The sequence below is a fragment of the Indicator indicator genome, chromosome 5 (assembly GCF_027791375.1).
Source record: "Indicator indicator isolate 239-I01 chromosome 5, UM_Iind_1.1, whole genome shotgun sequence".
In the NCBI taxonomy this organism is placed as follows: Eukaryota; Metazoa; Chordata; class Aves; order Piciformes; family Indicatoridae; genus Indicator; species Indicator indicator.
Window position 1 is genome coordinate 35,001,073 of NC_072014.1, and position 16,647 is coordinate 35,017,719.

At 36.7% G+C, this 16,647-nt stretch overlaps 1 protein-coding gene across 1 annotated transcript in view; it reads right to left on the reverse strand.

The window, feature by feature from the left end:
• The window catches only part of NCKAP5 (NCK associated protein 5), a 362,638-nt gene that overhangs the window by 69,571 nt on the left and 276,420 nt on the right, over positions 1-16,647 (reverse strand). Inside the window, exon 9 of the mRNA XM_054381294.1 lies at positions 16,436-16,555. Within this exon, the coding sequence (XP_054237269.1) occupies positions 16,436-16,555 (120 nt within the window). The remainder of the gene's footprint in view (positions 1-16,435; positions 16,556-16,647) is intronic.

Sequence of the window (16,647 nt, forward strand, 5' to 3'; positions counted from 1 at the left end):
ATGCGTGAACTTCTCATACACTAAATACTCTGAAATATTAAGTATAGTTAAAGAAAAAACCCAACACTTCTGTGAGTTGAAACATATTTTGCTTTTAGACAAATCAGTTTGTAATGCATATACTTTTGACATATGGTAATTCTTTTTTTCTAAAGAGAGCAAGACAAGTGGTTGTCATCAGAAAACAACTATATATGAAACAAAAGTGAAAGCTGCAAAAAGATGCTTCCATCTTATTTACTTCTAATAATCACTAACATAGGAAATGTACTTGCAATTGTATACTGTGCCCACACAGCAATGCCTGATGTTTTATTGGATATCATCAATGCCATGAAAATAATACTTTCAGCTATCGGAAGTTCTATATTTAATAGAAAATTCAGAATTATGTCCTGCTTTCATACTACTCACTTCCTATGAACAGAACTTCATGGCCATTACTGTTTAACTTTGTAGTGAAAGAAAATTATTCTTCCCATTTTCACAGTTTATAATAGCAACAGCAATTATCATACTGAGCACTTTCCACTAGTTAACCAGCTTGGTTAGGAACTTGCCTTCATCTTTCCAGCTGCTTATTGCATGTGAAGAAAGGCAGCTTCCCAGCAGAGTTCCTTGATCATGGTATGTGCCATCCCAGACGCCTTTTTAAACCTATATCCTTCAGGGTAATTTCAAGGACATTTCACTGTGGGAATAGCAGTGCATTTTTCCTTCTAATTCTCTAAGAATTTGCTTTGCAGTCATCAATTATTGTAACAGCATGAGGTTACTTCTGACTGTGGCTACTTCTTACAAATATTTTATACTAACATGTAGTCCAGCATTATGGTGGTTCAGCTGCAGAATACAGCATGTCTTTCAGAACCATTCCTTCACTTTTCAGCAGTCCCCTATGCACAATCATATTTCTGTATTTATGTCCAGAACTGAACAGTCAATAACATGATTTTTTTTTCTTTCCAGTGCCAGTTCTGGGTCTAAAACATCGCCTTATCTCAGAAGCTACAAAGGAACATCTATATAGGTGTACATCTCTCTAGATTTTCACAAGTGTATTAAAAAGAGACAAAGCTTTAAAGGATGAGGAAATAAGAAATCAACTGTCATTCCTAGGGGGAAAAATTCCCAAAGTACAGCATTTTCAATGGAAGAAACACTAGGTTCAGATACTATACCTTTTCCTGTTCCCAGCATTAAGGTAGTGTTCTGAGTCCATCTTCATGCTCAGTGGCAGCAACGTGACAGCTCAACAATTCTTCTGGGTTTCTATCTTTTGTTTGTAAAATCTGTTACATGTTTATATGTTTGACTCTAAGAGACTATTTTGCATCAAATATTTAGACTCACATTTTCCCTTGTACAATAGTAACCATGACCAATCTGTACTTGTGCATTTCCTTAAACAACAACATTTTGCATCAAGCAGTCAGGGAAAAGAAAATGGCAAAGTATCAGTGAAGCATAGGAGCAAACAGAGGTTCACCATGGATCTCTTCTGGTTCTATTCTTTTTCTGCAGAACACGCCATAGATAAAGTGAATAAAGCTGTGCAATATGGGTAACAGGAGTTAGTCCCAGGAGACATCTAGGAGAACATGTGATACTCAGTCATCTTGTCATGTTACTCATTTCTCCCACTGTTGGGCCATTTTAACCACATACAGGGTTATGGATAAAATTAGAGTGAGAAACTAACAATCTCTGACCATTTAAAATTCTCCTCCTTTAGCCAAAATAATTATAGTCTCATCACTTCTTAGACCTCTAGAAGCTAGTAATAAATCTCTGTGCAGGCAAAACCATGTACCTTCTGATTGTAAAGCTAATGCATCGTATTAAGCTATTCTTTCTGTTTCTTTGTTACTAAAGGCACAATTTCCAGCAGACCACCCTGCTACTGTTTTGCCATTTGCTAAGCATACAATGAAACATCATACAGCTCAATCTGGAACAGGCAAAGCCACTCAGAAGTCTTATACCCCATAGGATTTAGTGCAAACATGAATGTTGTCTGTCATATTTAATAGTCTGCTCTTTCTTAAGGTCGGTCTGAAAGGTTAACTAAAAGTAATTTGCTCCTATAAGTTGCTGACAGGTATTTCCACAGCTGTTATCAGAGCAGACTTACCCCTATAACTCCTTTTTTTTTTGGTGGGAGTTAATGCAAGCAAATGAACCCCAGGGTAAGTCTCACAGTGCTATGAGTAAGCAATTGGAGACTGTTATTTATTGGTCTTAGCTACAGCTGTGTAAAATACAGGAAACAATCACAAATATGCAGTATTGCTCAGTGGTACCAGGAAGAAGAGTTGTACAAAAAATAAATATTAAAGGATTAACAGTAAAATACATTTCAGTGAGCTAAACCACTTCTTAATACAAAAAATAGGAAGTTTCCAGCTAATCCAGAAATTTCAAGTCAAGTGGATTTGAGTTTTCCATTAATCTAATAAAAATACTGCCACGAAAGTTCTAATTTTATATTTTTCGTTTGGTTTTGTTGTTTTTCTCTCCTACTTGGCTGACTTAGCTAAAAAACCTAGAAGCCTGGTGACACAGGTGCTAGATTTTAAATTCAAACCCAGTATTAATTGTGGTTTGTCAGTTTTGCTGGCAAATCTTCCAGGTGAGTTTACTGAGACTTAACAGACAACATCCAAGACAAAATACGAGGGTATGATATTACAAACATTTGTATGGGAGATTAGGGTGCTAAAACTGCATCAGATAATCCTGTTAACAAGGCAAATCCAGCATAAAGAAATATAAGAAAGATTTCATTTGTGTCTGCTTCAGATTTTCCAGGCTTGCTGCTCTCCATTAATATTGAACCATCCAGAAAAGACAAAAAGCAGTGAATTAGATTCCAAAGTAACTCAGAAGGTTGGAAACTTATATCCTAGGGCACAAATTGGGAGATATTAAGCAGATGGTTGATGCACAAATATAAACAACATAATCTTTCTATATTCTTTAGAGAGCTGACAACATTAATGTAAGCTTCAAATTACTGTTCCAAATCCTTTAGTTTTATTAATTTTTAAAAAATGCTTTAAATAAAAGTTACATTTGAAAGACACAAAGTAATCCTCTCTGATCCTAGCTTTCATTTTATAACTCTATCAGTGTTTTCAAGCTCTGAGACTCCAAAGTATTAGTTCTCATTTCAATAACACTATGGTAGGAGTCTGTAAATATTGCACTAATAATAAAATGAGCTGATTTAATGTCCTAGGAAAATGTATGTATAAAGTTCCCTGTGGTTTGTAATTACTGTAAAGTCAACAGTTTACATCAATGACCCGGTAATCAGCTTGTCAGAACGTAAATAATTAATGAAATAAATGTTTTCAATGAGCTGGCTCATGGAAGACTCCTTGGAGTATGGTAAAAGAGCAGTTTTGTGAGATTAGGATTGTAGAAGAGTAGAGCCTCTTACTAAGCACATATTTGCATTTTGTTTCTTAGTAATTTGGTACAATCCAGGAAATTCTTTTTGTAAATACATCTCTACTGATCTAGTACTAACTAATATGATAATTCATCATCACATAGGTGTTATGAATAACTGGAACATCAAAAAGTGAAAGGCAGAATCCCTCATAGCTTAACACCTTCTCTTGTTACATTGCTCACAAACAAAACCATTTTTTCTTAACATTTCAGCATGGTCACAACCAGCCTAGGAAACACCTTTTTACTGAACTCCTGTGACAAATAGAACTGTACCATTAATCTTTTATGGCACACTATGCATGCTATTGGATGTGTTAGCAGTAAAAAGATGGGCTGGTTTTTTTATTGTTTCACTGTATTTAAGAAATGCTTCAACATGAAAAGTACTGGTGTTTCAGTCACACAATAGGCACTGCATTATCAGTCATTATCTGTTTAAATGCTACTCACTAATTTGAACACCCCACTAAATTGCTGATACTACAACGGTCATGGATATTCCTGGGTAGCACAACATAATTTTGGTCTTCGTCTTTATGATTCCTACAGTTTAAAATTAATTTTCACATTCACTTTCTGACTATGCTCCAAAATCATCTAAAGGAATTAGGGAGACCTCAGTACAATCTTGTTATTGACATTTATGTTGATCGATGTTGGCTCTTACAGAATTGGAATCTACAGATCAATTCCCTTATTAGGTTCGTTCTCAGTGCTGCCATGATCATTTTATCACAGAAGCTGCTGCCATCAAATGCTGCTTTATCACTTTATAATGGGATAAGCTGGAGCTTTCCTCTAGCATATAGTTGGAAATGAACACTCTGAGCCCTAAATATTTCTTTCACAGATTTTCAAAAACTATCCTTATTAACTGTCTATGTCTATTTTAAAGGCTATTTTAAACTCAGTTTACCCAATCAGTAATAATCTCTGCCTACAAGACAATTCCAGTTCTCAGGGTGTGAAAAACAACAGGCTGGAGACTGCCCTGGATCTCTTAATCACTTTCTTCCTGCTGAGTCTGAGTCAGATGATAGAAAAAAATAAGGCTAAGAATGAAAATATGACAGAAAAACCAAAATGGTCTCAGGAACAGTTAGGAACACACAAACAGACATGCAAACAGCCAAAAAGCACCCCAAACAAATACATACACAATGCTCGTTGCAAGTGTTTTATTGGGTTTTGGACATAAGCAGGGCCATGGTATTTTTGTAAGAGTGGTGTTACAGTTCCTGTTGAGAGAGGAGTTCATCACGTTAATTTAAATCCCCGATAAAACAAATTAGCTTTTTTATTGCCAGGTTGAACTATGGGTCTATGATTGTTATGTATTGCTACAATCTAAGTCTTAATGGCATTTTAGCCCTGTGGTGGTCAAACAGAAACCATTTCAAACCTTCTAAAGGCTATTAAAACATGTGCAGATGTCTGGAAAATTAATACTATTATCTAACTCTAACCTTTTGCCTGTAGGAGGAAAAGCAGAGAGAAGGCTCAGGGAAGATGCTTTAGATCAATATATGGTAACCAAGGAGGGTAAGCACTGTCTCACATACAAGTTCATGGGCTGTGAACAGGTGACTCAAGTGAGCAGATTCATCCTCATTCGAGTTTCAGTGAAATAATTCATTTACGCAGGAAAATAATTTCAGAGAGATGAGCATCACTTTTACAATCCTTCCTCACTGCTGTTTCCCAAGGTCCAGTAAGCCTGACACTGGAAATGTTCATTCATTTAAATGACAAGACCACGAATTTGTCAAGGTTAATGTTGAACAAGCCATATTTTCCTTGCCTCAGTACTATGCATTTAAAAGGTTTCTCCATCCCTCCACTTTTTAAATATTGTAATATAGTTGAAATGTCAAACGGACATAGGTAATAGGAAGTTGAGGAATACTTTTATTGTTAGTTTAAGGATTTTACATACATATTTTCTTTCCAACTCTTTTTTGCTCTCACAGAGTAATTTCTAGTAATAATAGAGGTTTTAAGGTTTTCTTCAATACTTGGATACAAGGTACATTATTCTATCCTTTTTTCTCAAAGTACTTACTTGAGGAATGGGTTAAGAAAGAGTAAGTGGGCAGATTCCCAGCTGGTAAGAATTATTGGCTCCACTTCTTATACTGAAATCAAAAGAATCTCTGCCAAGTCAGGAACTGTCTCGTAGACTTCCCAAACTTTTGCTGCTTTTCAGAAATAGAGCTTTTAGAGGGTCATGGTGTGAATGTGTTTTGGTATTTCATTCTTGAAAGCCTCAGATCTGACCACAAGATTTCCAGATGGCAGTTCAAGTTCTGAAACATTTATTCTGATACAAAAAACTATAGGGCTTGTATGCAGGAAAGAGTACAGCTCTGTGGATCTGATGATATGAATAAGCATCTCTAATCCTGGCTTCAGACCTCTGGAAATCCACCGACATACTCCAGAGTGGTGAAAAACCACAGAAGGATGTCACAATCAGTCTGCCCATGCAAGTCATCTTAGCAAAGCTGAAACACAAGTGAGGTGGGAGAGCCAGTGCTGATACCAACGATGAGGGTGTGCATCATACAGCATGATACAAGAATGCAGACCTGCAGTGCCCATGCTCATCTGCACCTCACCCCTATGGCTGCAGCCAGGAGGAATACCAGGAAACGAGAAATATCAGTCATTGCTCCTGGGCCAAAATGTGCTCTAAGAACTATTTAGAACCTGGACAGGCTTTTGGAGTGCTAGGCTCTGGCATACACCAAAGAGACACTGAAGAGCGACACCAAAGAGAGTCCCTTCTTCCACTCTGCAGCCAGTACAAGAGGCAGCCTGCCCTGAGGCTTGAGGCAGCTGTGAGCTTTGCCTCTAGCATAGATGGCAAATATCTGCAAACCTTTTTGGCAGCTGTCTGTGCTCAGAGGTGGTGCCAACATTTGATCAGGAATCTGCACCCTTGTGAATTGATTGTTTTTTTCATGGTAGATAAAAGCAGGTCTTAGGAGGTATTACCTAGGAATTTCAAAGGGAGTCATCTCCCAGTTTGGCACCAAATAATGAGCTGGATTTTAAGAACAGCTCAACACAATGCATGAACACCTGAAAGTCTGATCCCATGTGCATGAAGGACCTAAAGATCTAAACTGAAGGTTAATTCCATTTGTTATTCTCCCTTGAACTGGCAAAGACTGGTAACAGAGCAGAGAGTACCCCTATTTCTAATTAGTCAAGACTTCCTAAGGACCATTTCATAGAATAAATTTAAGCAAGCCTCTAAAATACAGTGGCTAATCTTTGATTCATGTTCACGCTTCCAGTATGTATAATCCATAACAATTGTGCCTACTTCTCTGCATGTATCTATTGTACAGGAAAAATACACAAGGCTTGTTTACAGAAAAAAGCCAACAAAGTTAATAGTAAGAGGAAAGTAAAAGAAAAAAAGATAGATGTAGTATTTCTGCTTTTAAAATATGACAAACATAAAAATTTAGCATCAAAACACTACAAAACTAAGTAGCTCATCTCTGAAACTGTATACCAGAAAGATGAACTGAAGAGTGGGTGTATATTTGAGATTTTTAAAGCACTGATATTAATTCAATGCGGTAAAATGGAGTTTAAGTCATAATGTTGAAAATGCCCTTGTAATGCACACAGGACACAGACAAATCACTGCTCCTCCCCGCACCCAGATGTCAGTTAGTGACTAATGAAACATGGCTTGCTCACATCCAGAGGAAGAAGTGAGCACGAATGCAATCTAAAAATGCTAAAAATACAGAAAGACTCAAGTCTGTCAATATCACATTATTAAAGATTTAATGACAAAGGTAACTTTTCCCTTTTAGCTTGTCCTTATCAAGGGAGATACTCAGATGGTAATTTAAGAGTTAAGGCACTAATGGACTCTTCAGTTTCACTGAGCACCTACGTGCTGATTTTATCTTGCAATACAGTATTTCACATTCTCAGCGAAGTCAACAGAGATTTAGTCAATAGTGTCATGGCCTTTGGATGAGGATTTGAATCTTACCAGTATCCAAACCATCATTAAAGAAGATAGGTCATTTGGGAAACAAAGGAGAGCATTAGTAAAATTCAATACTGTAAGATGAAGTTGGTTAGTAGGTGTTTTATGATTCATTATGAATAACCACTTATTCTAATTACCGCCCCTTTCTTCTATGTGCAGTAAGAGTATACAAAACATACAAAATATATCACAGGAAAACAATTTTTTTTCTTAACAGATGGCAACAGAAAGTATCTACTGAATACAGAATGTGCAGCTTAAAATTATTAGCAAATTACACTGTCCTGATCTAATGTGAACACCTTAAATGTTACCAAGTAGAGTACTTATTTGCACAACTATTTTTAAGCAAAAGAGACATAATTCCATATTGATTCATCTCTGCAAATGCTACTACACTTAAATAATAGTAGCAAAACCACAGTTAAAAATATAAATCAAGTTTTATATGTATTGAATGTAATAATAGGTTAAATGAATCCTTTTTCTATTGTTTCCTACACACACACTTTTTCATAGTTATCCTTCATTTGTTTCAAAGTCTTAAGAAAACAAAAATGAACTGTATACTTAGCTCCATTAGTGCAACAAGAAGAACATTACGTATCTGTAATAATGATAGTTACATTTCTATAGTGCTTTAGAATTTTAGTAGAATCCTACCACAACACAAAGCAGCCCTCTAAATCTTTGCATCATTTAATTTTATGCATTCTCATGGTATTTCATTTGGGAGTTATGGAGTGTGAAATATGTACCATGATGAGAAGATTATGTAGCACACCTGTTGTTTGTGCATATTGTATTTAAGCAGAGCTTGCAGTGGCTACTGTTGTATTCCACGGTGAAATCAAACTGGGGAGGCTTTAAAAGCTGACTTGATGACATGAACTTGTACTTTCATATGTAACATGTGGCTTGTACTTAACATACCCCATACTGTGATAAGATTAGAAAAATTCCATGTTAATTTTTACTGTCATAATGTTAATGAGAAAGATTTTTCCATTTAGAAAGGAAACTTGAATGAATACCTCTTGATTTACATACACTAAATATAGATATAAAAAAAATTAAAAATTCAAAGCCAGAAATATGTCAGGCAAACATGAGTAACTCAGAGTTTTCACAAAGTTCACAATCTAGAATAAAAGCTGCCTCTAACCAGTCTCCATACTTGACCACTTATATTAAGTTGCTAGTACATCTGGCTAATACATTTGGCAAACAGAGAAGGCTGAAATGGCATCCAACTGGTTAAGCAATGTCATAGATTAAATGTAACTGCATGGAATAAACAAGCCTATCTTTTTAGTACTTATTAGAAGTTTGAAGCACAGAGCAAGTTTGGAAATGAATGTAATAATACTATTTTGTATTGTGGAACTCCTTCCTTTTTACTTAAGCTTATTCCCACTCCGAATGTACATAATAATAGGGAAAAAAAATGAAAAAACATTCTTGTACTTAATGAGTCTGCCCACATACTTGCTTAGGGTTTCAAATGCCATATTGGATTCCTGCCATCCCATGTATCATCACTGATAATAGAAATCTATGCATAAAATAAAGAGAAATCTAAGGTTCACCCAGGGTCAGCTGCATATTTTTGTCTACAAAATAAGCAGTAAAATCTTACTGTCGCTGTGAAGGCCTGTTGCAGCAGCACAGTCTCACAGTCTTCTTGACATGCTTATTCTGAAAATCTGTCTTTGTTCTTCAGAACAATGCTTATATACTTCTTAAAAACTTAGAATATATTGCTCTCTGCAGTCAAAATCATACATAAATACTTCACCAAAGACCACTTGTGGCTTTCCTAAAGATTATTTGCTCATTTGGTTTTGGTATTGCTGAGGCAATTTATTATCATTATAATAATGGAAAAATCTCATCTTTAGATTTGGTATATGAAAGACTGTATATTTAAAAGTGAGTCACAAAACAATGTTTGTGTAGATATGGAAAGCCTTTCAGTGTTTTTCTTTGGAATCTCTTAAGGCTAAAAAAGCATTCTCATTTGCATCATACCTACAAGCCTGGTGAGCTTCAGTTAATGTTTTCTTTTTGTATGAGAGCAAATTGGTAAGAATTTCGGTGCTAAAATAAGGGACAACAGTCTGACAAGAAGGGAAATCACCAAAACACAAATTACAGATGGAGAAAATCTATCAGGTCTGTTGATCTAACTCCTTGATAAAATACTGTACCTGTAGCTGTGCTTTGGTTGCTTTATTTCTAAATGTTGTGAGGGATACTGCCCTATCTGCTCTTATACAGCATGCCACAATCTATAACAATTTTGTGTGATGTTCCTTTATCAGTCAGAGTTAGATTTAGATCAGCAAATCATTTTGGCAAATGTTTTCTTTTCAAACTGCAAGTTTTATAGTTTCCCTAATCAGAAAAGAGCACTTCAGGGTTCCCCTGTGTTATAGACTGGTGTTCTTGAGGGCTAAGAAAAGCTGCCTCAGCCATTTTGCTCAAGGGATAATACAAAGCACCTTGGAGGTCTACACATTGCAGCTGTGATTTACACACCTACAAGCTTAAGTCCCTGTGACTGGAAATGGCTTGCACAGAGCCACTGCTGTGGATGACATCCAATGATTCTCAGCACTCTCCCAAACATCTGCTTATCTGAAAGCCTCCTTCCAGAGCTTTCAGGTATTATGTTGCTGCTGTTCATCCAAAACTGTAAGCCATACATCTCAGGGAGGTTAGATGGAGTTTCTTCAGAGGAGGGATGGTTCCTTCTCTCATCACTGACCTTGATCACCAGGAGGCTCTCAGGAATCCCTTATATCTGTAATGTTTCTTCAGCATATATTTGGAGTTGCAAATGGGGCAAGTAAGAAATATGGTTTATAATGTATTATTATTACATGCTGATGATTTAAGGTGAGGTGAAATACAGAGATTCAACACTTTGTTTTTCTGTCCTCTCAGATGTTAGTGGTGAGTGAGGACATGAGAGTGGTGAGAGCCTGGAATGGGTTGTCCAGGGAGGTGGTTGAGGCCCCATCCCTGGAGGTGTTTAAGGCCAGGCTGGATGAGGCTCTGGCCAGCCTGATCTAGTGTGAGGTGTCCCTGCCCATGGCAGGGGCGTTGCAACTAGATGATCCTTGTGGTCCCTTCCAACCCTGACTGATTCTATGACATGACAGAACGTAGGTACCAGTTTACTGAGGTAATGCAAGACAGGAAGTAATAACATCAGCATTTGTTCTTGAAAGTCTCAAAAATCTTTGAGTATTGTCTAGATCTCTACCTTGATTCCTGATACACAGAAGCATTCTTTTAATTTCTCACTGTTACAAGACTGGATGCTCTTTCTTGAGACAGGTTCTTCATGAAAGTAGTTATGCACCTTTGGTAGCCTTGACCTGGAGAAAGCACTCCAGCAGGGCTACAGCCTGAAATCTTCTTTGAAAGGCAAATGGTATAAAATCCACCATCTCACTTCTTAGTAGGTGCTCTACTAGGAACACAACACATGAATAAAGTTTAATGTAATACTTCAAACTTACTGTATCTCAAACATGTTTTGAATTTATGCAATTAACTTTTTATCTGTTGACAGAGCACTTGATATTTTCATAACTTTTAAGGCAGCTTCCATTACAGCTGAAATAGCAGATCTGAAATTAAGTTCTCCCTCAAGCCACCAGTCCCAATTCCTGAGTAAGTAAATATCACTACAGATAATGTGACACGTGATTTACATTTATCTGCTTACTGAGAAGAAAAAGACAGATTTTGATCTGAAGCTGGAACTGTCCAGATTTGCAGATCAAGGGTACCCTGACAATCCGACAGATACAAAGGAACAAATGCTAAGTAAGAAAATAAGCAGGTCAGCTGCAGGAGTTTCAAAACTTCAAATACAATTTGCTGATCTTGGTCTTGAGTCTGCCTGCTTTCTGAAAAGCCTAGAGGCACAAGGCAGGACTAGTAGCTGGCTTCTGTCAGGTGGGAATTATGCTGCTGCTCAGCATATAACAACCCAGTACTTTAAATGTATTTTGGACTGCTGACAAACTGATTTCTAACTGTGTGCAATGATCATTTCAAACCCTCAAATACTTTCCGAAACACTTCCGAAATATTTTGTATATCTGATTGCTGTTAAGCAATGTAACTTCACTTTTAACCTTCTGTATTCTGACATCATCATGTCTAATGACATCTGAACTACAGGTCAGACTCTAAGGCCAGGTATTCCATCTCCTTTTGTCAGGTACTAGGGCAATTAATTTTCCTCTTTATCTTCCCATATATAATAATATCGTTGGTGCAATTTACCCCTTCCTGCTAAGCTGCACAACTGTTTCCATCTAAGCGTGTTCAGCTACGCTCTATCCCTTAGGCAGGGCAGAGCTGTCAGGCTGCTGAAAGAGCTATACCAATGCAGCTGGTTATTATTTAAATTGACCTTCTGAAAATTCAGTGGAATGTGTTGCAGCATTCTAGACAAAATTTTTGACATAAAATTAAACAATGTGGATGGTCCATGGGCAACAAATAAAACTAATCTAGCCAGAGAAATACAAGGAGAAAATAGGTGCTTCAGGCGTCCTCCATGATTTGTTCTGGGGTTGATAAAGTAGAATTTTTATGATGGAAATAAAACAGCAATGAAAATATAGTTTAAGATCAGAGATACTATAAATCTTATTATAAGAAATACTATTTTATACTTTCCTAACTATGAAAATTTTATTACTTATTTAATCAAATAAATCCACTCTATAAATGTTGCTACTTGCCACGTTTTAATGGTTTTCACTGAAGATCCCCTGAATGCTTTATAAAGAAACTGCAACAGCAACTTTCTGGGTGAAAAGTGAAAGCAAGGCTTCATCCACGGGAACAATGCAGCTAATGAACGTGTTGAATTTACGCAAACAGAGCTACATAATATGAACAAATTATAGTGCTATCTGTCAGAAGGCAAACTCTGACCCTGTGTCATCCTCAGTAACTTTACACAAGTCACCATTTTTGTAAAAGAATGACATCTATCAGAATCAGGCTGAATGTCATTAGCTGTATTTTCAGGTATGAGTGGAAAAAGAGAGCTAACTAGAATAAAAAGATCTGTGAAAAGATCCATGTCCTGAGACTGAGAAGTCTATACCCACTAATAAGGTCAAAACAAGCTTGTGAGATGCCATACCCAAGAAAGAAGTGGAAAAACACTGTTATTTGGTGATTTTAGTAGTTTAAAGTTTCTCTGATAAAAACTGCATCATTTAGAAAAGATAAAGCTAAGACAGAAGTATAGTGGTATAGACATTCAAATTTAAAATATTTCACAGATGGCCATGGGTAAAGCAGAAGTGCTAACTTTCATCTAAGGCTTTTTATTTCTACTCTTGTATCCTCTCTATGGATTTGTTTTATTCTTTCAGCAACCTTCTGTATATCAGCTCCACAGATTTTACTCTTCACTCAATCAGTTTTGCTCTACTCATTCTTAAATCTTAGTCTGTCTATTATTCCCAACTTTTTGCCTCACTTGCAAATGAAATACGAGGTGGCTCAATAAAATGGAGTTCCTGGTTTTCTTTCCCAAACCTCTCTTGCTATGAGAGGCAGAATTTAATCTCTTTTTATCAACCACATTAACTGAGGAAAATGAAGGGTGCTTGGGCAGAATGTACTTGTCAGTGCTAGGTTTTAACTAAAACTATGGCTCTTCTTCAGATTGTGCTGAGACGGAGACACTTTTCCAGTGCTTTATCATCTAAGAAAGCTACTTCAGAGAAGATAGCCTGAATAAAATATTTTTTTTAAAAAAGTGATCAAGCTCCTCCTTATTGTCTACCCTAATTGTAGATTAGCTCTGTAAATTGCCACTATTCAGCTAGAAAGAATGTCCCCAGAAAGTTAAGGTAGCTCTACAAATCATCTACAATATCAAAGAGGTGCCAAAAATTCACCCAACTTCAGTTACCTGTTTCTACTCCTTACATGTTGCATTAAAGAGTGCATTGCTTCACCTTTTCAAGATAGGAGTGACACATCCTCTGTTTCACTCCCTACACACAGCAAGCACATCAATATTTCTAGTAGCAAAGAACTTACAGGGCAGTATAGACAACCACATGCCCTAAGAAAATAGGCTTATTTATTTTAAAATATTATTAGACCTTTTGATTTCCTAAGTACTTACACTTACTGTAAATGCATGAAATATTTTCACATTGAAGGATTCCTGAAATGGTCATGAAAACCTGCCTATATGCATTTTTTTACAATTGGTAGAGATCAGTTTTCATTCTGAACTGTGTGACAAGCATGAGGAAAAACAACACAGTGCAACCAGTATGGAATATGGGCCATTACTCTGCAGTCAAATTCAAAACACGTGTATCAATCTTTTCCTTGAAAAAAAAAGTGAATCATCTCATTTCTAAGAAGACACACAAATCATGTATTATTTGCTTAAACCCAAATATAGGAAAAAAATACAGCCATGGTGAATCTAATTGTTAAAATTTTTATAAATAAATCTATGTTTCTGTTGAAATCTGAGATGTCAACAATGTTTATAGTTTAAAAATAAGCTTACTTTTAATAGAATCTTCTAATGTCAATTACAGAATAACATTACGATAACGAAAGTTGATATGCATAAAAAAGTAATAAGTATTACTTCTATTTAGCTTGTATCCTCTTTTGCAGCAATCTTCAAAATTTGTAGTTGTAGTGATGTGAATACTCCTAGGATGAGATCAGCATTCAATAGAATTGAACTGTATTTTATCAGGCAGCACAGGAAATGTTAAATTAACACCATATTGTCCTTGTTCCCCTCCCTCGTCAGCAGTTCTTGCCCATTCACTTTGATTAGGGTCATGATTTAACCAGAATGTCCTCAACCACATATTTAGTACTCTGCTGTAGAATTACAGATTTAAATAAATATTTGGCTACTGCCCTAAGTCTGGGATGTATGCATTTCCAAGAAGACATAACCCAAATTGTGCTTCAATTCTATGCAGGCACACAACAGTATTTGCTTAATTTCAGTCCAAGGAAAACACCCTTCTTCCGATTTTACATCTCAGACAGCAAGATCACAGACTACACACTCTTTACTCAAGTCTGGATAAAGAAATTTCTGGAAAGTCGTAAATTTACTGGATTGTTGGGTTTTTTTGGTAAAACATGGGCACAGACGTTTCTAATTTTTTTGATATATATGACAGCTTGCTCTCTGCCCTTTTTTTCCTGGGGGGGTTAAAATCTGTTCATAGCAAAAGCAGGGATACAACAAAAAATTTTGCTCTTGTTTGAGAGACGTGGACTTTGCAAATACCTAAATTCTCTTTCTTCCTCAGCCAATAAAGACAAAGAAAGTGAAAAGGGGGATAAAAAATCTATACACATTAGTTCCTGCCAAACTGCGCAGGAATAATGATGTAGAACAGTTTGAATCCCTCAGGAAAACCTGCTAGATCATTAGGTTCTTTCTTCCACTCGATTCAGGTTCATCTCTTTCAACTTCTTTCACAATGGTGACATAATCCAGTTTCAAGGAACTTGCTAAAACATTGATCCCATTTTTCAGATGGTATCTAACACACATACATTTGCAGAATAACCAGGGTTTACTGTTGGCATACAAGGAATTGGCAAGAAAAGCCATATCTGCAATAATAAGCAATGCATGACTTCGAGGAATGGAGGAAGGCAGGGAGGGGAGAGGGGGAAAAGGAGGGAAGGAAGGGAGGAAGAAAGGAAAGAAAAGAAAAAACAAAACCAAAGCAGGAAGAGATCAGTCCTGTGCAGGAGTCCATGAAGGATGAACAAATAGGAAAGAATGCAGAGGGCAAAGGAGAAGAAATCAGAAGAGGTAAAATTTTGACCTAACAATACCTAAATGAACACAAAATTAAGAGACAGAACAAGAACTTGAGGATAAGGTAAGAATCCAAATCCCTGTGATGGTGAGCTGGCACCACTCTGCCTGTGCTTCAGAGCTTCATAGTAAGTACAGCTATTTGCCCTCACTGTGGAAATTCCTTGCCTTTAAGCATCAGCTGGTGAGTTTTCTCAGTGGCCCAAACAAACGAGCTAGCAGTCCTCAGATACCAAGCAAGAGTGCAAGGGGCAAATTTTACTTTGAGATACAGATGCACAATATCAGAGGATTTAAATAGATTTAATACCACTTGCCTAGCTGACATGACCCAAATTTCTCCTCCAAAAGGAATACATTTTTCTCTAATACAAAATAACATACATTGCTAAAACCAGAACTGGTCCTACTGTTAGAAATGTGCAAAGTTTTGGTTATTTCCTATTTATTGTTTTACTAGCTCATGGTCAGATTCGTCAGAACATTTGCAACGCAATTCTACTTCTGTAAGAAAATGACAAAGCAATTTTGGACTATGCCAAATGAAAAGGGATACTGAACTACCTCTTATTCCAGAAGGCAAAGGAGTGGGAGATGGGTCAATTGGTTTCTCAGCTGCATCCTCCCATAAAACATTGGGGGAAAAAAAAAGTCACTCTAAGACTGTGAAGATGTACTTAAGTCTTTCTAACACACAAGGCAAAAGTTAAATAAATGGGCTGTCTTCTCACAGGAAATTACACTGTTCACCATCAAGCAGAATGCTAAGGAACCTGAGCTTCTCCCCTGCAGAGGGATAATGAACTCATATCATTCCATTTATCATAGTGAAGAAGCACCTAAAAAAGTAAGCTACTCTGCAGGTGTGCTGCTCTCTCCCCATTTGAACATAATAGGTAGTCATAGTTCATTGGCATTCACTTTCACTTTCAATAGTATCAGATTATAGACAACAGAAATTCTTCTAAATCTATCAGCTGTCATTTCCTGCTTATTGACAGAACCTTAAAAAGAAGAACAAGATTTTATAATAGCGAGAATATAAAGCTCATAGTTCTCCTCCTGTAACGGCCCTTTCCTACCTGAAGAAGGAGATCAGAAGCTGGCTTGACTTTCTGCTGGAAAAGCACACTTAATGTTCGATTCTGCTGTTCCAAATCAAAAACTCTTGTCTTCAGCTTGATACATTCCTCCCTCAGATCCTGCAGCACATGGAAAATAGGAAGATTAGAAAGCAAGTAACAGAAGCACTTAAACAGCTCTAAGCAAGATTGGATACAAGAAGAAATACATA